The sequence below is a fragment of the Lathyrus oleraceus genome, chromosome 1 (genome assembly GCF_024323335.1).
Source record: "Lathyrus oleraceus cultivar Zhongwan6 chromosome 1, CAAS_Psat_ZW6_1.0, whole genome shotgun sequence".
Classification (NCBI taxonomy): domain Eukaryota; kingdom Viridiplantae; phylum Streptophyta; class Magnoliopsida; order Fabales; family Fabaceae; genus Lathyrus; species Lathyrus oleraceus.
The window spans coordinates 150,161,386-150,186,942 of record NC_066579.1 but is presented as its reverse complement, the minus strand read 5'-3'; the positions used below and the strand labels follow the sequence as shown (position 1 = coordinate 150,186,942).

General features: G+C 36.7%; 1 protein-coding gene and 2 long non-coding RNA genes across 3 annotated transcripts; all 3 read left to right on the top strand.

The window, feature by feature from the left end:
* The first annotated feature begins 5,319 nt into the window (after positions 1–5,319).
* LOC127123215 (uncharacterized) lies at positions 5,320–7,321 on the top strand. The gene is made up of 4 exons (XR_007803576.1): positions 5,320–5,574; positions 5,750–5,850; positions 5,960–6,594; positions 6,679–7,321. It is a non-coding gene; the product is annotated as an uncharacterized LOC127123215 (long non-coding RNA).
* Positions 7,322–8,976: 1,655 nt separating this feature from the next.
* LOC127123208 (uncharacterized) lies at positions 8,977–12,684 on the top strand. The gene is made up of 4 exons (XM_051053453.1): positions 8,977–9,190; positions 11,418–11,693; positions 11,923–12,123; positions 12,236–12,684. Exons 2-4 carry the CDS (start codon positions 11,454–11,456, stop codon positions 12,482–12,484), a joined length of 690 nt encoding a protein of 229 aa, XP_050909410.1. The 5' UTR covers positions 8,977–9,190; positions 11,418–11,453; the 3' UTR covers positions 12,485–12,684.
* A 10,207-nt stretch (positions 12,685–22,891) lies between these two features.
* On the top strand, positions 22,892–23,946 carry LOC127123201 (uncharacterized). Its single transcript, XR_007803575.1, has 3 exons — positions 22,892–23,131; positions 23,315–23,475; positions 23,604–23,946. It is a non-coding gene; the product is annotated as an uncharacterized LOC127123201 (long non-coding RNA).
* The last annotated feature ends 1,611 nt before the right edge of the window (positions 23,947–25,557 follow it).

Genomic DNA, 25,557 nt, shown 5'->3' with positions numbered 1-25,557 from the left:
AAATGCAATGACATGTTTATCAAATCCAAAAGGTATTCTACCCCCTTGATTCCAGTCTCACATCAGGTGAATAGTGCAAGAAGACCGAGTCATGGATAAACCTCTGAGATCAATATGCAATAAAGGGAAACCATCAAACAAGTTCAAGGAAAGGGGCCTTAGCCGAAAGTACATCAAAAGAGGATCTCCACAACAAGCCTGTGGATCATCACTACACAACAACAAAGCAATAAGTAAAGGGAGGAGCAATAATCAGGACTCAGCCTCCTGTGTACAAACCATGAGGACTGCTCCTCACTTCAGCCAGCAATGCTATCGTGTCAGGATGATCTGGGAATTCTATCAAACGCCGGATAAGCAGATTCCTCTGGTGAATAACTCCATCCAACTCGTTGATGTGCTCTCTGTAGTAATTCCCGTCATCTTCTCCGAATACCTCTTCAAGTCTGGATTTCTTCAAACCTGCCAACACCTTAAGTTCTTCAATCTGTCCTCGAGCCTCATTGAGTTGATCGGTGATGTAACCATTAGTAGAACGGGCGCACAGAAGCTCATTGTTCTTCTCCTTTAGCGAAGTCTTCAATTTCTCCATCTGACCAGCCAGTTCGGCCACCATCTCCTCCTCCCTTGCCTTCCGAGAAGTTGAAAATGCATCCCATTGCTCTTGCCACCCAGCTAATTTACCATGAGCATCCATTAACTGTTGCTTGACTCGCCTCAACTCAGACCTGGATGATCCCAAGGCCTTGTCTGTCTTCCTGAAGAAGTCCACCTCCACAGCTAATTTCCTTTCTGCTTCCCCTTGCAATCTGACGGCTTCCCCCTTCTGATATTCTGCCTCATGGAATTGATGCATATAGTCTTGCAACTTTACACTTAACTCCGAGTTTTCAATTTGAAGCTCCTCCATGGCTTTCTTCAATTTTTCATACTCCTCTCGGCTCACCATTGTTGACTGCGCAGGAGTAGGTGGATACAAAGGTTCTTCTATAGGAAACGGCAGACCCAACTCTTCGACTCTTCCTTGAAGCCACTCTCCATACTGAGGGTAAGTTCTACAATCTCCTTTTCCAAGCACAGTTCTTCCTCTCTTGATCACCTTGAGCCAGGCCTCAGCTGCCTTACGGGATACAGTCAAATCAAGCGAAGAATGGAAAAACAGAGATTCTTCCATATCCTTTTCCAAAGGCGGAGTTCTTAAAGCATATCCAAACTGTCTGACTGCTAGAGAAGGATTATAGTTGATTCCTCCTCTTCTTCCTACCAACGGTACATTTGGGAAGTTCCCACAACTGTGAATAATATCCGCCCGAAGCAAGCTCCGGTCAGACCACCAAGAAATATCTTCAGCTCTCAACCCCATCAATCTCTTCGACCAACTCAACGAGTCCTCGACATCAACGAACGCTCCTGATTTGGGTAGGTGAGAACTGAACCACTTATAAAACAAAGGCGCACAACAATTCAATAATCCTCCTTTTCTATTCTCATTCCTGTGGTGCACCGAATGAAAGAAATCTCCTAGCAAGGTCGGCACTGGATTTCCCAACACGAAGAGGCGTATTGCGTCCATGTCCACAAATTTGGCAACATTAGGGAACAGGACAATCCCATACACACAAAGAGCCAACACAGCATTGAAACCCCTCTGGTCACCATCTTCAAGTTTCTTCTTTGCTTCTCCCAGCAAGAAACTCAAATGAAAACCACTGACTCCTCCCTTCTGACACATATTAGCCTTCAAGACTGATTTCCCCAAATATGTGGCCGAAGCAACCATGCTGAGATCGGGCAGAAACTCAGAACTGTAGAACAACAACTGTGACTTGATAGGAACTCTGAGAAAACTGGCAATCTCCTCCAAAGTAGGGACCAAAATATAATCCGGGAATGTGAAACACCTCAATGGAGGGTCATAGAACTGCAGCAGTGTGAATAGAGCATCATGTTGATCTTTGGAGAGAACCGTGACGAAGCTTAGAATCAAACCGTAATCCTTCCGGAATCCTTCTAGAGAATCGTGATCCATTAACTTCATCAGTTGTTGAATAGGCTCCAAACAAACCACTGGAAACTTGTAGGCGACGTGTCTCTTTCTGCCAATGTCCATCGTAGAAAAACAAGAGAACCCCGACCGGAATCAAGAAGAAGATATAAACCCCTGGGAATAGATAAACATGTATTAAGTGATATGAATGCAAAATGATGTGATGCAATACGGTGACATGGAAATCAGGACTGCTGTATCTGCCTGAACATCTGTCGGGTTGCACTGTCTGAAGAGAAAACCCACTGAAGAATATAATATAAGATCAGATCTCTGCTCCAGAAAACCGGGTTGGTTGGAGGTTAAGGTTTCCTGAATTTAACCCGCCCCTCACTGGTAGGTTCTAAGAACAGAAGTTCGTCAACTTCAGCCCTTCAGTCGCGAATAATACGTTTACCACTGAAGGTTTGGCATTATTACGGGATAAAAGACCTCCACTGACTCCCCTCAACAGGACATCCTAAAGCATGTTCCCAGTCTCGGGGTCCTCGGATTGATCAGCGAGAATGCGCCCACCAGAGCTAACATAAACGCGTCTCAGAGGAGAGGCCTCGACTGAGTTCTCGGGAAATGGTCACCAGAGTCGACGATTTCTAAAGGAATATCTGTCGTTATGGAACACCCATAGGACAAAATATATCCAACAGAAACCTCGTCTGGAATGTGGGTCTCATGAACAACTTAACATAGCAACATGCCACGCAAGCCTCATGACTATCCACTCTAACACCTATGTGTACACTCAAGCCTGGGTAGTGGGCTTATCTCTCATAGAACAGTCCCAACCCAACAAACAAACAACCCATAAAACCCACAGATACAGCAAACATATGTACATGAATGCAATAAGGTAAAGCAGGTAAATGCTGAAAATAAATAACTGTACAAAAGAATAAACACCCAACAAACAAGAAACCTACAAAAGCTAGGAGGGACTCGCTTAGGGAAACCGGGTCCCCAGCAGAGTCGCCAGCTGTCGCAACCTGAAAAACACAGTGTGCGAAAAAACAACCGGCGAAAGAAAAAGATGACAGAAGAGTCGCCACCGTGCGTTATTTATCCCAAAGGAGGGAAAGGAAACGCTCGAAGTAAACCTGAAGAGAGGAAAGGAAAAGACAAGGTCTCGCAACCAAATCTTGGGTTCGGGAGTCGATTATGCGAAGGGAAGGTATTAGCACCCCTACGCATCCGTAGTACTCTACGGGATCCACTCTTGTTGTTCTTGTCTAAAGGGTGTGTGTCTATCTAATGTACTATTTACTAAAAGGGTCAAGAGAAAAATGACTCGCACAGATATCGCATCCATTGCATACGTATCTCATATGAATATGAGAATCAGAGTCTTCGTAGCTCGGCTACCTATGGGTGAAAGAGATGTGTGCTCGCCAAGACATCGCACCTTATGCCTACATATCTCATCTGGAATGAGAATCAGAGCATAATGTAGTTCGGCTAACTAACGGGAACAAAAGTCTCGATTGCAACTAGGGCAAGAGAAAGGGAAGGTCTCGATCGCAACGAGGGCGAGAGAAAAGAATCGCAATGAGGGCGAAAACAAACAAGGATTAGTTGTTAGTTGTCAGTTAAACTCGGCAAGACATCGCATCTTGTGCCTACGTATCTCATCTGAACATGAGAATCAGAGTTGCCGTAGTTCGGCTAACTAACGGGAACAAAAGTCTCGATTGCAACTAGGGCAAGAGAAATGGAAGGTCTCGATCGCAACGAGGGCGAGAGAAAAGAATCGCAATGAGGGCGAAAACAAACAAGGATTAGTTGTTAGTTGTCAGTTAAACTCGGCAAGACATCGCATCTTGTGCCTACGTATCTCATCTGAACATGAGAATCAGAGTTGCCGTAGTTCGGCTACATAGGGATTGCCATCTGAATATGGACTTACAAAAGGAGGACACCAGTTGTGTCAAAGGAGAGTGGGCGATGTGTTCACGTCCTAGCAGTAGGTGTCGCAGCTCGCTGAATCGAGTCTTAGGCAGTTACCTCTTTGCAATAGGACGGACTACATGCCACAAGATCGGAGACGCTCGGAAAGGTCTAGAAGTGGGGGAAGCTCTGCCCTAGAGTTGTCATGCAATATGTATTTAAGTGTTAGGATTTACAAATGGGAATATCTACCTAATGTTAGCATGCAAAAGAATAAGGGAATCCTACCTATGTTATCATACAAAAGGATATGAGAATCCTACCTATGTTATCATACAAAGGGTTCTATCTAATGGGTGCTACCTAATCGGAACAAGAGTTGACGAGTGGAGCAAGGAGAAGTGTTAGGGATAAGGGTAGATGGCGATGCATGAAGCAATCGACTTACAAGGTTGATGGCGATGCATAAAGCAATCGACTTACAAAAGGGTGGATGAATACGTGCTGGTTTTGTTAGGTTTTGAAAAATGATTACTCGACGTTGGATCGAGGTTTTGATCTTGCTTTGAAATGGTTATCGAATGTTCATTTTAATTCTTGTATTAACAGATGAATAAAGAATGAAAGAATAAATATTATACATTTCATGGGAGATGGATACATTTGTTATGAATGGGGGTTGTCAAAAATCATGAAATAATTAAATCGGGCCCAAACAACAAAATGATGTGAAATATGAGTGTAAGTGCAAGAGAACCGGCTCATTGTAAGAAAGCCCAAGAGTAAGCTATGTGAGGTTGATGGCGACGCTTAAAAAGCAATCGACTTACAAGGGTGTGGAAAATGGGCTCGATATTAAATCGAGAAAAATATGATTTTTATAGTTTAAAAATGGCTTTGAATGAATGATGAAATTAAAAGAAAGCAGATCAACCATGAGTATAATAAAAACATAAACATAAAATAAAATGCTAAAAGAAAATAAAATGCAAATGCTGAAAGAAATAAAAAGCTCAATACGGGTATTGAACCCACTACACTAAAGACCTTAGAAACCACCCCTCTCCACCAGACCACTCATGACTAGTTGTTATCTACAATGCTAATTTAGATATATAAACTAAGATAGAATTAAAATTAGAATTAAAATAAATAAAAACTAATAAAAAAGGAAAACTGTTGGACTACCACATTCAAACTCAGCCGCTTGGCTGTTGGGTTTTTCAATGAGGGATAAGTTGAAAACATAAAACAATTATTAACTGATATCTTAGGAATTTTAAACAAAATCTTTAATATTTTCAAAAACCTATCCTATTTAAAATGAATTAAAGAAAAGAAAAATAAATAAATTGGAAAAGATGCAGATTGCCCTCAACCTCACTCTCTCCCCAATCTCACAGACTCGCTCTCTCCACCCCACGTCTTCAACCTCTCGTCTCTCTCACACTCTCACGAGCTCCTCTCACAAACTCGTCTCTTACAAACTCACGAATCCCTTTCAAACTCTCAGCAAAGCTCGCTCAATCGCTCTCAACCTCACTCATTCAAACTCAGATGCTCAAACGTTAACCAAAGAGCGTAAATCCACGGTTTCAAAAAAACCTCAAGCGGAAATCTCACCTTCGATGACGACGACGAATCAGGTGCTTAAATCTTCCGCCTCCTCTCTTCCAATACTGGCTTTTTTTGATTTGGGATTTAGGGTTTTTGTCTTTGAAACCTTTTCGCCGTTTTTTTGTTTATGGTCGCCTCCAATTTTTCGTTGTTCCTCCTTTTTCGTTCACTGATTCGCCTCTCTATTTATCCTCTGTAAATTAGGGTTTGGGATTTGGTTTATGGAGTCCAAAAGAGCATCCTGCGAAATCTCTTTTGGGTTGTCAGGCTTTGGTCGCCCTGCTTGATGGTTAAATTCGGAAGAGGTAACACAAAGCCACACTTTCTTCTTCGTTTTTGTCCTGATGCCAATTTGGGAATTCTTGGATTTTTACAGCTTTGGCTAATTAACTTGTGTTTTTTATTTTACCGCAGTGAAGATTGGAGCATTGGTTTGATTTTCTCATTCCCGCTGAGTCCGCGATAGCAGCAGCAACATAAAGTTGGTTGGTGGGAATTTCACGAATGTAGTCGTTTGCGACATTCAACAGGTGAGAAATCTTTTCCTTCCATTGATATAACTCTTGCATTGTGAACTTTGATTTTCTGCTACTGTTGGTTCTGGTTTGGGTTTTCACAGGGAAACAGGACCAGGAGTGCAACTGTTACAAGTATTGGTGGTCACAACCGCTTCTGATATTGATCCAGGGATGTTTCGATTTGGAGGTCTGATGTAGTTTTAGGAAAAGCTGAGACGAGATTAAGATAGAAGATGTTAAGAGGTTTATTTTGATGGAATTATGGTTCGTTTTAGCTCAGCTCTATTGCCTTCGGTTCCGGCGCGACAAAGCAAGGTTCTGGCGAGTGGACTGCTTGTGGATGTGTGTTTCTTGCAGGTCACAGGTTCCTTTACTTGGTTACCAAACTGGAATCCATTGTTGCTTGCAAGTTGTTCAATCCCTGCCTTGTATCACCATCAGTTAGTGGATACAAGTACGTAGTACTAGAAGCATAATGACCATCATTGTCGATAACAATACGACTCCTTTGCAAAATCAAACCAACAATAGGTGCACTTAAACTCTTTAGCTTCTCATTAACCTCCTTTCTAGTTCAAATACTCTTTCACATAATCATATTATGGACTTCCGCAGGAACAGAAGCAGACATGTAGAGGTTCCATTTTGAGCACATTTCACGAGTTTTCATAGGCATAATCCAAGGCAAAACCAATACAACTGTAACAGTAGTAAATGTCAGAGTGGCATAAAAAACTTGAACTGAAAAGGTGGCATCCTGAAATCTCCAGATGAAAGCATCTTGAAGTCTCCAATCACAATTTTGTAATCCGTTAATCTGTCAAAGAACAAGTCCCTGGGCAAAACTGTAGTACTCGGGATGCTCAAGTCTACAACTCTCAATTGGTGCAAATGTTTTAACTGAGAAAGAAATGAAATTTGACTTTGGTTTGGTGCAGATTTGGCTTTGCAACAAGTTGGTGCAGCAGGATAAATGCAGTAGGATGGTTAATTGGAAAAGCAAGATTCCAAAGGTTCAAGGCATAACCAAGCATGAAGAAACAAGTCCACATGGTTAAATCAAAGAGCATATGGAAATGGATAATGGAATGAGAGTTATGGCCAGCCATTTAGTGATTAGGGATGACCAATGGCATAGGGTTGACTTTGGTCAAAGTTGACCAAAAAGTCAACTGTTGACCAAAGTCAACAATTGGTTAAAATTCAATTTTATTTGCATTTTTCTTGTAAATGGGCAAATGATTGATGATTGTGGTGAAAATTAGGGCTTTTGGATTTTGGATTGACTTTGGTCAAAGTTGACCGAAAAGTCAACTATTGACCAAAATCAACATTTGCTCAAAAATGTCAAGACTTGTATTTTCTTGTGTAGAATCAAATGTAATGGTTTAAAATGACATGAAATGATTTGAAATGGTTTGAAAAATGATTTGAAATTTGGTTTTACCATTGGTTTATTTATGACTTGGATGCCTGACTTTGAAAAAGAAAATAACTTGACTGACAATATAGGTTTACAAGGCCATGAAATGAGGGCACAAGATTAGGGTTTGAAAGGGATATTCATGAATCAAGTGGCATGATTGGCAATTGGCTTGTGACACAAGAAGGTTGGTTGTTTGGATGACCAAGACCATATGAGTATTAACAATCACATGAACAACACCATGACTTTGGACCAAGACCAATCCTCATATAAGACCAAAGTAAGGTTAGGCCAAACATGCTAAACAAAAATAAAAACATAAAAAATTCAGGACCAAAATCGGGGTATGACAATACAATCAAAAGTGCTTGATGATCTCTCTCAATGCAAACCCAATGAATGAAGGGTAAGGAGGATGCCAAGGTGTAATCCCAATGCTAATGCATATGATGAGATGACATGGGGGATCTTAGGGTCAAAATTGGGGTCTTACACTAGATACCAACTATTGGTGCATAAGAGGAAGAAGATGGAGATGGAGAGAAGAGAGAGAAATTGAACATGTAACTAACATTTTCTCTAACCGAATTTGAAATTGATTACAGAAAACCGTTTCACACTCACTTAAAACTAACTCTTAGTATTTATACGATCAGAGTCTAAATGCAAATTCAAATGCAAGTTAAATTAAACTTAAATGCAATTGAAATGAATTACAATCTAACATAAAACATTATATTATTCTACCTCTTTGATACGTTCTTTCGAAAGAATGATTTTCACTTATGTTTTGATAACGATCATAAACTTCACACTTTGTAACACTCAATGTCTATTGAACTAAACTAACATTCAAGTGAGACGACTTTTGTGTCTCCGATCACTTATATTTTGTGGACAAAATACACTTTAAATCTAACTTTAATGTTAATTACAACAAATATCGTGACTATCAATATTATCCATTTTCCATCGTCATGTTAATCATATTATGATCAATATGTACATAATTATCACATATGAATGATTATGATATGTCAATTTTGTAAAATATTTTATTCTTAGAGTGTATAATCGTTAATCTCTTCATTATTATTTTTTAAAATATAATTAGTTAAAGGTAAATTTTTAGGTGTGTGAGTTTCAACTGAGTATCATCTAAATTGGTTTAAAATTTTAAATTTTTAAAAAATAAAAGAAAAGAAAAAGGTGATGTGGTAATGAATATCATTATTTGATCGAATAAGGGTATCAATATTTAACTAACAAAGATTTTACACCGTCAATTAATAATAAATATTAAATATTAAAATAAATTTAATTTTTATTTTAAAAATTTGTAAAATAATACAAACGAATGGTTATGAATCGAATTTATAATTTTTTTTTTATCATTACATAGTGATTAATTTTATTTTTAATTAAAACTAGGTTGAAAATTAAAGGATAACAAAGATTATTTAAAAAAAATAAAAAAAAATTGTGACAAATAATTAACACGTTAAAAACAATGTGACATATACCATTTGGAAATCATCTTATCGGTTACGATTCTTCGCCGCCTCTTACCGGACCGGCGTAGTCTCACCGTTGATTCCTTCTCTCTTCTCTCTTTTCACCTCCCAATCGCGATTCCATTTCGCAACTCCCTTCTTCCAAATCTCTCTCTACCCTCTTCTCACTATCCAAATCAATTTCACGGTAAATTTCAACCAACACTCTTCTCTCCTGTACTTCTTGATTCCATAGAATTTTCTTTTACTGATTATGAATTCTCAATGTTATGAACAAATTTCAATTCAAAATACGTTCTTTCTAAATAAACTGAATCAATTGATTTTGTAATATGCTTTTTACTATTTAATTTTCTCTGTTTTTGTTGCGGTTAGGGTTTGATCATGCAATATGCTTCCTTGATTTCAATTCAAAATTTGTTCTTTCCAAATTAACTGAATCGATTGATTTTGTAATATGAGGTTTAGTGATTTTACTCAATTGTATCTATATGCTAAAAATTTCTAGTTATTGATATATTAGGTTAGGGTTTATTTTATTTTTTGGGATTCTTTTGGTTATGTTGGATGGTAAATTCATGAACTTTCCGACTTTAGTCAACTTTTGCTTGGGGGTAAATTTGATCTTGTTTTGCTTGAACTTGTTGTATTTTCAACCTGTAATTCATCTGGTTTTATCCGAATACGGAATAGGTCTGGGTTTAAAAAATTGGCTTTGTTGAAATTTAGGACAGGGTGAGTGATAGGTATATCGTTTCCCCGAACAACAGATTCTGTTGAGTTTTTTTGGGTGTTGATATCTTTGTAGTACTGACACCTCTGAAAAAAGTGTGTTGGTGTTGGTTGTGATTACGTTTAAGTTATTTATTTTTTAAAATTGTTATCGGTGTTGACGTGTCGATGTCGTGTTTCCGGGTCTGTGCTTCATAGATTGGTACTGCCTCTTAGTATATTGTTTTTGTGGGTTTTTTACATGCCTAGAATTTGGGTTTGCAACTCATGCTCATATTAAAGTAAATGTTATTTAAATAGTTATAGGTGCTTTGAATTTAATCTTAATTATGTCTCTACAAAAGGTTTTGCTGTTACAAGTGGTGTTGCTTTTAACTAAGCAAGATATGAAGCTATAAATCGTTCCCAAAAATTAATGTGTGATTGAATTTTTATATGATAATATATCATGGTATTCTTTCAATTTGTCTCAAATCTTATTTATATATTAAAATATAGGCCTAAATGACCCTCTAAGTTCCCCTCACAAACAGACTCTTAGGTTGATTATTGTAAAGTTATTGATTGGAATACGGACATTACACATTTTGTAGGAAGGTATATGGAGGAAATGATAATGTTTAATTGTTTTGTGGGTATTACTTGTTAATGACACGATTCTGCTTGTAAAGGCTACTGCCATATACCTGATGCAAAAGATTGTAGTCAAATGTTAAATTAGCTATAAGGAATAAGTGTGCATCAACTCTTTTAAGCTTATGGTCTTGTTTCTGCTGAATTGCTGATGGTTTTACTGGGTGACCATTTTATCTTAATTCTCTGTTTGCCACTTCAACTGTAACCCCACTTCGCTCAACTAAATTTTAACACTTTCACTCAGATATATTTATTTGTATGTAGTTTCAAGTGTTTCCCTGTGGAGCGTAGAAGAATAAAGTTGGGGCTGAACAATTACTTTTAGGCAATTGTAAGAATTTGGGAATCTACCGGTCTTTGGGCATTAAAAAAATTCTTATGTTATTGTTTATCCGTAGAAACTTCTTATAAGTTGACGTCATTGTTAGCTCTTATAATCAACGTAATCAAAACAAAGTAATTATCTTGGCAAATCCTGTTACTTTTCAAGGCAGTGCTTTCAGTTTATGACTGAAACTGAGATGTAAACTTCAGAGACTGAAACTATTTTCCAGTCTCGCACATTACTCGTGGGTTCCTCCACTCTCAAAACAAGAAAGGGTTTGCTTGTTTGCTTGAATGTTGGCAACATGTGTCTTTGTAGAATAGTGCAGGATAATCCTCATGAAATGAAGAATCGGGCAATGAGAGGAAACCAGGACCAGTTTTGAAATCCTGTCCATAGAATATGTTTAAGTATGGACATTGTTTGGATTTTCATTAAAACCAAACCATGCACACTCCTACATTTTTTGTTTGGAAGTTCTTAGAGAGAATAATGACCTATGCTGGTTTAGTGGATGTTGTGATTGGAATTTCATAGTTTGATGATGGAATAACTTGTCTTTTGTGGTTAATGTTGTGATACATATTATCAGTTTAATTGAGCGGCTCAGTTGCTTTGGTTGATGTGTGAAATCTCAAATCTATTTTACAACGTTCCTATCACTTTCAATTTATATTTCTGCTGAAATTATGTGACTTAATCATGCTTTGATGATGTGCAGGAGTGAAGTTTGTGGCGCCCACTTTATTCAATAAAGATGAACACCATCCAAGTTGCCGCAAGCCATCCTGGGATTTGTGTCAGAAAAAAGTATCAGCCACACCATTTTCTTTCTACACCACATGGATTGTCAATGAATGCCAACCCTCTCTCTAAGACCTTCCTGATCCCAAGAGCAAAATCTTCATCTGGCTTACAATGTGTGCCTGTTTTAAAATCTCGGAAACCCCTCCATGTTTGTTTAGCTGGTGGGAAAGGGATGATGGATAATAGTGAGGTATGATGCACTCTCATTTGAGTTATACTATGCGTTTTGCCTGCATCATTTGCTATATTACATATGCTAAATTTTCCTTTAGATTCCCTTTGAGAAAACATGTTAAAATTTATTCCTAGCCGAATTTGCGCTGGCTCATGTAGGAATAACTTAGATGCTACTAAACTGTATTTATAGTTCCATAATTTTGGTTTTGATTTTTCTTCATTTATCGAACATTGATAATTAGGATTCCCAACGGAAATCTCTTGAGGAAGCTATGAAAAATTTACAAGAGAAAATCCAAAAGGGAGAATACAGTGGGGGAAGTGGGTCCAAGCCACCTGGGGGACGAAGTGGTGGCGGCGGTGGCGGCTCTGGTGAACCAGATGATGGAATGTCGGACGAGGCCCTTCAAATTGTTTTTGCAACAATTGGCTTTGTATTTGTGGTACACTCTTACTCTCTCCCTTGACTGCAAATATAAATTGCATTACAACAAGGTTGATAATGATGTATGTACGGCCATGTCTGATATGATACCATCTTACATCTTTTTTCAGTATATCTATGTCATCAACGGCGTGGAACTTACAAAGCTAGCTAGAGACTTCATCAAGTATCTGCTTGGGGGAACTCAGAGTGTTCGATTAAAGCGAGCATCATACAAATGGGTACGACTTTATAAGAAGATTACCTGGCAAAAGGAAGTTGATGAGAATGGGTTGGAAAATGCTCCAACTCGATGGAACATCACCGATTTCTACCGAGATGTCGTTAGGAATTACATGAAACCAAATTCAAATGAGTAGAGATTAGGAGCAGCTCTAGATCCCCACATTGCTGAACCTGATGAATAGGTGCATTTGTGGTTTTGCTTAATTTTGGGGAAAATTACTTTAGTTTAATCAAATTTCAAATTTTCTTGGAAGGTTACGAAAATTTCTTTTAATTACAATTTTTAATACAAATTTTCTATTAATATGGTTATGAGAATTTCTTTTAATGTGTCTGTAACTTGAATTTGAGGATCCTACCATGGTTATCCTCTTATACTTGTGTTGATTGCATCCCAAATGACTGCTATTTTTCACTAAAAAGAAATCTTTAATACAATCAAACAACCTATCATTACTAGTTTTTCATGTTGATTGGAAATTTATCTCATCTCCTTGCTGTCTTTGCACGAATTGCTTCATCAACCAGTAGCAATTGTGATGCTATTACAGGCATTACAAAACTAAGACAAGTATTTCTTTGTATAATTTATAATAATTGGGATACACTTTATAAATTTGCAACACAACATTCATTAAAGTTGAACACATTCATATTGCTAAGTGCAATAGATCAAACACCATTTAATATTTAATTGAGTACTTATAATTTGGAAAGTGCCATACTGTCTTAAAGTTTGATTGAGTGCTTATACATCATTTAATATTTAATATTTTTTATATTTATCTATAAATTGTTTGTTTGGTGTAGTCTTTTTTCTACGATTTTTTTACTTATTTTATTGTGTAATTTATTTAATAACTTTCATTAAAACTATTATTATTAATTACTTATTTTATTTTTATGCATATTTGCATTAACTATTTTTCTCTTTATTAGAACTTTTTTTACCATCTATGGGAATAGTGTGCAAAAATTATGACAAATTCATTTTTATTGATGTTGGTGGATGGTTTTGATGAACTTACAAGTCATTTGAATTCATCTTTCACTCTCAAATGAGAACTTTTCATATTCGTCTTGGTAATAAATATCATATGCAGTCGAGATGATGTAAGTCTCGAAGCTTTCAATTTTTTTTATAGTCACAACTTGTTTTTAATACCCAACAAACTTATTAACAAGAGGGTTTGATTTTTTTGTGTCATCTACCTTTTACAACTGTCTACTTTTTGTCTTTAAATGTTTTTCTCGTGATCCTCTTTAAAAACCTATCTCCTTTTTTATCAACCTTGGCAATTGAATTTTACTTTTTGTCTTTAAATGTTTTTCTCGCGATCCTCTTTAAAAACCTATCTCCTTTTTTATCAACCTTGCCAATTGAATTTTTTAAGATGTTGGGTCATGATTGAATGAGAAATTTGTCCTTCTTTAGTTAAAATCTTATTTTTGATATTTTCGCAATCGATGTAGTTCTCCCTACTTCTCCAATGTTATTGTATTTTAGACTCATGATCATTTAAATGCAAAAACCATTATTGCTCATTTGAATCTCATGATACATAATGAGACTAGTTGATTGAGATGAAAATGGTTGATATTGATATGGTTAAGTTTTTTTTAATAAGCAAAATGAAATTAATAAAGGGAGCACAAGGGTTTCTCAACCCTTATAAAATCAACAACTAACCAAAAGAGAAACACAAACAAAATAACAACATCACAAGAAAAATAAATTACAAGAAAAAAGAAGTCGGGTTGACACGCCAAACATCCCACAAGCAGGAAATCCCGCAACGATTAGAGGCTAAGAACCACTCTTACGAGATAAAATTGATCATACCCAACACATCGATCTTGATTAACAAACCTCCCTTGAAAATAATGACAATTCTGCAAGACCAAATAACCCAACAAATAACCAAGCCTAAAAACCAAAACATCCTTCTTTTGACAGCATACTTTACAACTTCAATAAAGACTAGAATACAGTCTGCTAAAGAGCCAAACCACGATGACACCACCGCACCAAATCAACCACACGCTTCAACCCAAATACGATTCAATACATGGCAAAGCAAGAAAATATGATCCAAACTTTCATCATCCAAAAAACAAAGAGAACATACCGTAATGTGAGTTCCAACAATAATGAGGCATTTTGATAATTCCACCCTCAACAGAAGCCTGCTCAAAATCATCTGCCAATCAAAAATGAGCGCCTTACTAGGAGCCTTGGTCTTCCATAAATACTTCAAAAGCCTCAACTTCTCCGCCTCCAAAACAGACTCATCTGACTCTACAGCTAGCAACCTGCAATAGCTGGATCTAACCGAGAACCCACCAATATTTCTCCACTAAAAAAAACGAGCATCTCACAACGGAGCAATCTGAACATCTTGCAGAACCAAGTAAAGTCGAGATAGCAAAACACGATCCTCCTCCGAAAGCAAAGTTGACCTAATGCCCACATCCCAAACCCACCTACCGAACAACCAAAAACCAGAGTCATCCACCTTGATTATGTTATACTTAGAAACCAAGAATAAGTAATGAAACAACTTGGTAAACGGATATGAACCCAATCATTGAGGCGACCAAAAATCTATTAAGTTTCCTTTTCCAAGTCTGCAAGAAACTGATGAAGCAAACCAATTATCCCGATTCTCCTCCTCTGCCTTACTAACCAAACATAAATCATTCCACCAAAGTGACACTTTGGAACGGAAATTAAAAATACGTTCCTCTAACATCATAGTCGTTATATCTCCGTACCTGAAACAAAGAAACTCATACCAAACAGAATTACTCTCGTTCAGAATACGCCACTTCCACTTACTCAACAAATCTAAATTGAATCTACCATAATGCATAACCCTAAGACCCTCATCCTTCTTTGGCCGACAAATGTTGTCCCAAGTAAACAAATTAATTTTCCTTTTATCTTTTGTTCCTCCCCATAAGAAAACTCTTTGCATCATGATAATTTCATTAATAATAACTTTAGGAGTTTTAAAAAAATAATAGAAGAAGATCGGGATATCGGCTAACACCGAATTCAACAACACCACTCTACCGCCAATTGAGAAGAATCTATTGTGCCAAACGGATAACCCTCTTCTAATTTTATCCATGATCGGCTTCCACACCTCCCGATGTCTTGGGTTAATTCCGATAGGAATACCAATAAAAGAGAAAGACGGAGACCCGATACTACACGATAAGAAACCAACAGTCGCCTGAACAAATTCACACTCCAAATTATAGGCAATGAATGTACTCTTGCTTAAACTAACCTGCAGCCCCGAAGAATAACGTTAAAGCTCCACAGATTATGCACGAACCATCCTCCACTAGGACGGTATCATCGGCGAATTGCAGCAGCCCCAAAACTGAGATTGTCATTACAATGGAACCCTTTAAAGTCCCCTAATAAGACCGCATTATAACCAAACCAGAGAGCCCCTCGGCTACCATAAGAAAAAGAAACTGAGATAGTGGATCTCCTTGGTGTAACCCTCTTGAAATCGAGAAGTCCTTAGTTAGACTACAATTAACGATAATAGACAAAAATAATTGTTGAATACCAATCCTTCCATCCATCCCATCCATTTCCCCCCAAAGCTCATTCTATCTATCACATATCTCAAGTAGTTTCACGAAATATAATCATAGGTCATTTCGAAGTCCACTTTCACTACCATGCACATCCGCTTGAATCTCTTGATGTAATCCACCTATTCGTTCAACACTAACACACCATTCGTCAATTGTCTACCAAGAAAAAAAGTAGTTTGAAACTTGGAAATAAACTTCCACATAACCTTCCCAATATCTCTATAAGAAGCTTAGATAGAATACAATGCAAACGTCCAATCAAGCAGATGGTCCTGAAATCCTCGATGAAAAAAGGATTTTCAACATAGGAATCGAGGCTAAAAACGAAGCGATCGCTGCCTTAGGAAGGACAAGATTATCATAGAATTCCGTCTCCACTTTAAACATATCAAACTTCACTATCTCCCAACAAACTTTAAAGAAACCAAAGTTAAAACCCGTCTGAATCAGGACTTTTCTCCCCGTCAGCACCCTAAATCACCAATTTAATTTCATCCAAAAAAAAAACGCACTTCAAAAGCTTCCCTCTCCTTAAGAGTTAAATGGTTAAAAGTCACACCATCCATAAGAGGCCTATAGTAACAAACCTCTTGGAATCTGTAAGCAAAATGCATTCTGAACTCTTCTTTGACTTCATCAAAATATCTACCCGACCTTAACTATGATCCCCAAAATATTGTTTCTTTTATTCCTATGCTTCATAACCTTATGGAAATACATGCTATTTGAGTCCCGTTCTGAAATCCACTTGTGCCTAGCCTTCTGACGTAACACACTATCATTTTCATGTAAAGACTGCCACACCCTACTAGAAGCAACCGATCTTTTACGAGTAAGATCCTCAATATCAAAAGACAAAAGCCTCAAAATTCAGATAATTAAAATCCTTCAGTGCTAGATCAATATTTAAGTCCAGAATCCCGAAGACCTCGTTATTCCAACATCTCAAACTACCCCTCACCACTTTAAGCTTCTCTTTCAAAACAAAAGCAGCTTGCCATGCACCATAGCAGTGGAATTAATTTATTTAATAAAAACATTTATTCTTTCTAACATAAGATTAGATTACAAATAATAAAATAAAACAATCTCAACAAATTCCAAATATATTTAATATTCTAAATTATTAAAACTAATAAAATATATAATAAAATTAATAAGACAAATTCGAAATAGAATTTAAAATATATACTAGTATTTGTTGGTGCAAAGGTAGAATAAATGATGAATGGAAATATTCTATTCAGAGAATGACGGCTACAAAACATGATAAAAGTTACAATGATTGTCACCCTATTTATAAGCTAAAATTAGGGTTACTAGAATAGGATAAAATACTAAAATACCCTCTAACAAACTTAGGGGCTAAGAAAATAGTACAACTAATAAATATGAATTACTTCTAATACCATCCCTTAATTCATATTCCATCAAAACTTGTAACACCAATTCCATCCCTTAATCTGAGAAATTGATCAGTCTTGATAGCTTTCGTCAGAGCATCTGCCAACTGTTTCTGAGTGCTGCAGTGTACAACTTCTAACACTCCCCTCTGAACTTGATGTCTCAGAAAATGATACTTGGTCTCAATGTGCTTGCTTCTCCCATGCAACACTGGGTTTCTGGCAAGATTGATTGCAGACTTGTTGTTAATCATCAGCTTCAGAGGCTTGTTTACTTTAATCTTCAGATCCTGTAATAGATTCAGAATCCACACAGCTTGGCATGCAGTAACAGCACCTGCAATGTATTCAGCTTCACAAGTTGACAACGCCACAACAGGTTGCTTCTTGGAACACCAAGAAATAGGACCTCCCAGAAATTTGAATAAGTACCCAGACGTACTTCTTCTGTCAACTCTGTCTCCACACCAATCAGAATCTGAATAACTCAGAAGTTCTGACTCATCCTTTCTTCCAGAAGGAAATAATACTCCATACTTCAGAGTTCCCTTGATATACCTCAGAATCCTGACAGCAGCTTGGTAATGGGACCACTTAGGTTTACTCATGAACCTACTAATCATTCCAACTGAATAGCAAATATCAGGTCTGGTATTGCACAAATACCTTAGAGAACCAACCAACTGTTTGAAGGTTGTAGCGTCCACATCCTTTCCATCAGAGTCAGAATCCAGTTTCTGATTTGTATCAGAAGGTGTGACAGCAATCTTACAATTCTTCGGTTCAAATCTCTTCAGAAGTTCTAATTCATACTTGAGCTGATGCAAAATAATACCTTTCTCAAAGTATCTGAACTCCATCCCTAAAAAGTATGTCATTTTGCCTAGATCAGTCATTTCGAATTCATTCATCAGAACTTTCTTGAACTTGGCTATCTCCTGTTCAGAACTTCCAGTTAGCAGTATATCATCAACATATAAACATACCAGAGTCATATTTCCTTCAGAAATATGCTGAACATAGACATCGTACTCCATCTCACATTTCTGAAAGTCTTGCTTCTTGAAAAATGAATCAATCTTCTGATTCCAAGCTCTGGGCGCTTGTTTCAATCCATATAGAGCTTTGTATAATCTGTACACCATCCCTTCCTGATTCTTTTTCACAAATCCAGGAGGTTGTGACACGTAAACATCTTCTTCTAATGGACCGTTCAGAAATGCAGATTTTACATCTAAATGCATCAGAGGCCAATTCCTGTTAGCAGCTATTGCAATCACCATTCTGATTGTTTCATGTCTTGCTACAGGTGCAAACACTTCAGAGTAATCCAGCCCAGGTTTCTGTAGAAATCCTCTGGCTACCAACCTTGCTTTATGTTTGCCAATTGAACCATCTGGCTTTAACTTCTGCTTGAAAACCCATCTGACGTTGATGGCTTTCTTGTCTTTTGGAAGTTCTGTCAGCTTCCAAGTCTTGTTTCTCTCTATAGCATCAAGTTCTTCTTTCATGGCCTTCAGCCAGAGCTTCTGCTTAAGAGCCTCTTCTGTACTTATGGGTTCAGAGTCTACTAACATGGCACACTGAATAACTTCTCCTTCAGAGTCTACTTCAGTGTCTTGCAGCATGTCAAATTTTGCATATCTTCTGGGGATGTTTCTGATTCTTTGTGGTCTCTGAACTTGTTCAGAGTTTTGAGCTTCAGAGTTTCTAGCTTCAGATGGTTGACTTCCTCCAGAGCTTTGATCATCTTCAGGGTCTGGCATATTTCCAGAGTCTGAATTGCCACCAGAATCTGGATTACCATCAGAGTCTGGGTCATCAGAGTCACCTTCATCTTCTGAGTCTTCTTCAGAGTTAGAATCACTATCAGAATCAGAACAGAGTTTACTCCAACTTCAGAAATTCTTAACTCTGGCCTCTCTTCAGAAGTTCTAACATCAAAATCAGATTGCGACTTATCCCAATTCCAAACTTCTGATTCCTTCACAATCACATCTCTGCTGAATTCAATTTTATTGGTTTCTGGACAATAGAGCTTGTATGCACCTGTACTGTGGTACCCTATCAGAATCATCACTTTGCTTCTATCATCCAGCTTCTGTCTTCTGGCTTCTGGAACATGTTTATAGCAAACAGAACCAAACACCTTCAGATGACTAACACTTTGCTTATCTCCAGCCCACTTCTGTATTGGAACTATTTCCTTCAACTTCTTCGTAGGACATCGGTTGAGTACATACGTTGCAGTGGCAACAGCTTCTCCCCAGAGCTTCTGAGGAAGCTTCTTCTCCTTTAGCATGCTTCTCACCATATCAAGCAAAGTGCGGTTTCTTATTTCAGCAAGACCATTGTGTTGAGGGGTATAAGGAGCAGTAACCTCATGTTCAATTCCATTCTCCTCACAGAACTTCTGGAACTCTTTGGAGTTATACTCACCTCCACCGTCAGTTCTAAGAATCTTCAACTTCTGACCACTCTGATTCTCAGTCTTCATTCTGAACTTCTTGAATTCATCAAACATCTCGTGTTTAAACTTAATAAGGGATACCCATGTCATTCTTGTGAATTCATCAACAAATAACACAAAGTATTTATTCCCTCCAATCGATGCTACTGGAAATGGACCACACACATCAGAATGTACAACTCCCAAGGCATGTTTTGCTCTTGGAGCAGTTTCTGACGCAAATGGCAATCGTGGTTGTTTTCCTTCCATGCAAACTTTGCATGACTTTTCAGGCTTCTTAATTGCAGGAATTCCATGTACCAACTTCTTTGAATTCAGATGTTTTAAGCTTCTGAAATTCAAATGACCAAATCTTCTGTGCCACAACTCACTCTCCTTCTCAGCACTTGTTGCACTAAGACATTCTGAGTCTGCAGTTCTGACATTCACCTTGAATGTTCTATTCCTTCCCTGTTCTGACTCCATAATCAACTTCTGATTGCAGTCATATAGCTTCAGAAGATTGTCCTTCATGGTAACTGAAAAACCTTTCTCAATTAATTGTCCCACACTCATCAGATTGCTTCTGATGCCAGGTACATACCACACGTTCTGAATCAATGCTGTTTTCCCATTGTTCAGAATCACTCTGACATTTCCCATACCTTCTGCATTAAGATATTTGTCATCAACACATCTGATCTTTGTCCTCTTTTTAGAGTCAAAGTCAACCAGCCATTTCTTGTTTCCAGTAAGATGATTTGAACAGCCAGTGTCCATATACCACTAGTCTATCAGATCCATATTATCAGATTCAGAGGCCATCAATAACACAGATTCGTCATCAGAACTTCTGGCTATATTTGCTTCTTCTGATTTTCTCTCCTTGTTTGACCAACAGTCTCTAGCAAAGTGACCAAACTTCTTACAACAGTAACATTGGATTTTCTTCTTGTCATACTTCTCTTTTCCCTTCTGAGCATTCTTTTGTCTATCAGAGGTTGAGCTTTCTGACTTCTGACCACCATCAGATCTTCTCCTGGCTTCTGACTGCTTCTGATACCTCCTATCAGAAGTTGCTTTCAGAGCCTGCTGCTCTACTTCCCTTTCAGAAGTTCTCTCAGTCAAACGCAACTCTTGCGCTTCTAGACTGCTTTGCAGCTCTTCAATTCTCATGGTGCTCAGATCTTTGGAATGTTCTATTGCTACCACAATGTAATCAAATTGAGAGGTAAGGGATCTCAATACCTTCTCCATGATTGTTTCTTCAGAAAGAGTTTCTCCACACGCTTTCATCTCATTAGTGATCAGAATCACTCTGGAGATGTATTCAGAAACTTTCTCATTATTCTTCATGTTGAGATTCTCATATTGCTTTCTCAAGGACTGAAGCTTCACCTTCTTCACTGATGCGTCACCACCATAACATCTAAGTAGTGTGTCCCACGCAGCCTTTGATGTCGTTGAATCTGCAATCCTCTCAAACACATTTACATCAACACATTGATGAATGAAGAACAATGCTTTCTGATCCTTCTTCCTTACTTCCTTCTGTGTGTTTTTCTGTTCATCCGTCGCATCTGCTGCTACCGGAACATAACCATCAGTGACAAGATCTAGAACATCTTGAGCACCGAACAGTACACGCATTTGGATCATCCAACGATTCCAGTTTTTACCGTCAAATACTGGAAGTTTGGTGTTCATGTTGCCGTTTCCGTTCATCTTTCTACCTTGCGCAGTACACTCAGATTTCTCACAGTGTTTCCCAACCCACAGAATTAAAATTCTGATCAGATTTTGTTCAAGATTCAACACGAATCTAAGAATCAAAATCAAACACACAATACCTCACGTTCACTCGTGTTTCCCGTGTTTCCCAATGAATCCGAACCGGAGCTCTAGATACCAATTGTTGGTGCAAAGGTAGAATAAATGATGAATGGAAATATTCTATTCAGAGAATGACGGCTACAAAACATGATAAAAGTTACAATGATTGTCACCCTATTTATAAGCTAAAATTAGGGTTACTAGAATATGATAAAATACTAAAATACCCTCTAACAAACTTAGGGGCTAAGAAAATAGTACAACTAATAAATATGAATTACTTCTAATAGTATTCTCGTTATCCCATTTGTCTTCATATTTTATAATAAAACCTACATACAATCAAATCAGTTTTTCTCTATTAAATTCTGAGGGAGTTTGGGTAGGTCTTCACACATACAAATTATATTATCCTCATTAAATATAAACATGTAATATTATAACACTAAGGAACGGGTAATACGACGTTTAAAAAGAAATTAAGATATGGATACGTTACTGTATTTTTTAAATATAATTATAAAAATAATATAAAATAATTATATTATTTCAAAAAATAATATGAAAGAATTGTATGGTTCAAATGATAATAAAACATCAAAATTAAAAAGTAATTTGTTCAAAAAGAGTCAAGATCAATAATATAACAAATTCATATTTAAAACGTGTCAATAATTCATGAAATTAAAAGTTAAAATGTAAAAATTGCCTAGCAGCAATATACAAAAGTGTAAAATTATATATAGAATTGATTTTTTACTTCTCCTTTTATAAGTAAATTAAACTCCTCCTTTTATGATTAAATTAAAAAGTTAAGTTTGACTCACTAAAATAGTTTCAAACTGTATTGACCGAAGAAAAAAACTACATTTTTTAATGGACTGTATCAACCGTGTACAAATGCACATACTAAACATGAAGAAAAAAAATACATATTTGATACGTAACATATGCATATCGTACGCGCATTGGTATTTGATATTGATACTTTGTCTAAAACGATGTATCTGTGTTTTACACCAATATAAACCTGTAAAATTATTGTAATTTATTTTTTAATTAAATTTTTAAAAAATAATATAGGTTAAAGAAACAAAGATTTGTTTTTTTTTTTAAAATAAGAAAAATCTGTAATTCTCTCAAGTACAAAAGACATGTTTGATCACGTTGTACTTCTCACAAAAGACATAATATTTATGTTCAAACCAGAGACAGCGGGGTGTGGGTTGTTACTTTTCCAATTGTTAGAAAGCATGGTGGGGAAAACTTTACCCCATACCTTCTCTTTATCCCTCTACTCCTATAAATTAATAAGTTGGATCAAAATATTCCTGTATAAATACCTATATTTTAAAAATTTTCACTTTTCCCCTCATTTCAGAGAGTGCGAGAAAAAATTGTCGTTTCCATTTCTACACCAGAGAACCCCGCGTGAAGACATTCAGTTCATCAGTTTTTCATCACCGGATAACTTAAGAGTAAGTTTTCCAGTTTGTTTTTTGAGAAAAATACACGCCGGATAACTTCAGCGCAAGTATTCTGGTTCATAAATTTTTAATACCGGATAACTAGCCATGAAGTTATCTGGTTTGAAAAGTATTCTGAAGAACTTGGTTCTTAGTTTTCCGGTTCGTAATTTTGGTTTTTAATTGTTTTTCCAGTGGCTCGCATTAGAGCCTGAGAGGGGAGCATTTATCGACGATATGGTGATGGACGACAATCTCAACAGTTGACGGATCGAGAGGAAGATCAGGTAGGTGCACCTGAGTCTCGTCCACTATATCCAGCGTTCCCCTGAGGACCGTCTGATACGTCTTTTCTGGTGAGGTATCAGGACCACGTTGCTCGTCATTTGTGGTTCGGAGAAGTAAATTAATCTCTGTCATTTTATGTTGAGTCAAATATAATGTTAATTACTTATATTTTATAACATATATTATGATTTTTTAGGAGAGAGTTCCGAAGAAAGAATTGAAGATTGTTGCACATGGTAGAAAATTGATCATATGGGTTTCGCACAGCCTCCCACCGATGATAGAGAGACGGTTATCTGATTTTGATTTATCCTCTCTACAAAGAACTAGTTTATCGAGGATAGATCATAATTTAGTATCAGCTTTTGTGGAGAGATGGCATCCAGAAACATCGTCCTTTCATATGTCGTTAGGCGAGATGACCATTACATTGGATGATGTTTCTTGTCTTCTTCATATATCGTGTAAGGGAGATTTTTGTAATGGACAGTCATATTTTTTTATAGCACTTTGTGTTTCACTATCTCCTTCTTTGTATTTTCCGCATTTATCACAACCAAATATAACTTTGTCACTTCTTCCTCTCTTGCTAGTTTTGATGTCCGAACGAGTTATTATAACAGTCACTCTATTCCTAATTCCAACCTCCCTAATCCATCTAGTCGTCTCTTCTCGTGTATCAAATTTATCTGCAGTTAAGAATATCTCAATGATATCTACACATGTCTGGTTTTTATCATCAAATGCATATTCACACATGATAAATATAAATGTAACAAAAATTAATAAAATAAAATAAAATGACTTTCGAAACACTTACAGAGAAGTTATCCGATTAGTGAAAAAAACGAACTGGAAAACCCTTGTTAAAGTTATCCGGTTGAATATTACGAATCAGATAACTATTAAACAAGTCGTACGATTTTGTGAATATAAAAAACGAAAAATTTTGCTTCAAGTTTTCTGGTTTAATAAAAATACATATTGGATTTCGTCACTCAATGTTATCCGGTTCCCATGGTAGGGATTCTCAACTGTTGTTTTTCACTGACTTGAATGAATAGTAAAAGTAAAAAAAAACATTAAAATTAACAAGGGTAAATTTGGAATATTTCAAAAATGGTTGGGGTAGAGGGGATAAGTGTGAGAGTATAGGATAAAATTTTCTATGGTGGGTTGCCTTTGTGATGAAGTGAGACTTATGTCGGTAATTGCTTACTTGGGACACATTCACACATATGGAAAATGAGGTTTTAATTTGCCACTCTCATACTTATATTTGACACCCTCCATTTATATCACTTTTACCATTATACCATTTTATAAATATCGGATTTTTTTTTTAAATTTACATGTTTTTATCGGAAATTTGTATTATGTACCGAAAATTTTGAAATTTTCCATTTTTTTACCGCAACAAAGATACGTGTACCGCAAATTTAGAATTTCCGGTAAAAATATATCGGAAATTATGAAAATTTTGGTAGAGATCTGAAGTGTTTTATCGAAAATTATGAAATTTCTAAAAAATACCACAAATTTTCGAAAGTTTTAAAATTTCCGGTATTCCGGAAATTTTAAAAATTTTGTATGTCCCAGAATTTTTAAAAATGCTTAAATCTTCGGTAGTTTCCACAGAAATCTGTTCAATTTTTTTCTACATAAATGATTTGATAAGAAAAACACCTGATATAATATATACATATAATAAAAACCGTGTTACATACAAGATTACAAAACAAATTAGGATGACTTCCTAACTTCATCTTCCAGTGCCTAACTCGTCATGCATATGCTGATTCTCATACTTTTGCATCTTCAGTACAATTTTGCCTCTAACGGTAAGTGATGCGAGGCAATAGACTATTAAGTTTCAACTTTACATGAATTCAATGATTGTTGTTGACAAAACCAACATCAATGATTTTATGCATATTCGTGTACATATGTGGAGTTAAGGTAAGAGGGAAAATGTAATGTTAAGTCTCATTGATAGGGAGACAAATACGACACTGTATCTACAAGCAATAAGATAACTCATATCAGGAATCGTCATCCATTTATCAGTATCCTGCACACCCAATTGTTCTACTCGTAAGGCATTCCTAACTTCAGAGACCATGTCATATAACAAATTGAAAAACAATTTA

Coding starts and splice junctions, on each gene's coding strand:
- LOC127123208 (XM_051053453.1), top strand. CDS start 11,454: ATGAACACCATCCAAGTTGCCGCAAGCCATCCTGGGATTTGTGTCAGA. Junction 11,694..11,922: donor GGATGATGGATAATAGTGAG/GTATGATGCACT, acceptor ATTGATAATTAG/GATTCCCAACGGAAATCTCT. Junction 12,124..12,235: donor CAATTGGCTTTGTATTTGTG/GTACACTCTTAC, acceptor ATCTTTTTTCAG/TATATCTATGTCATCAACGG.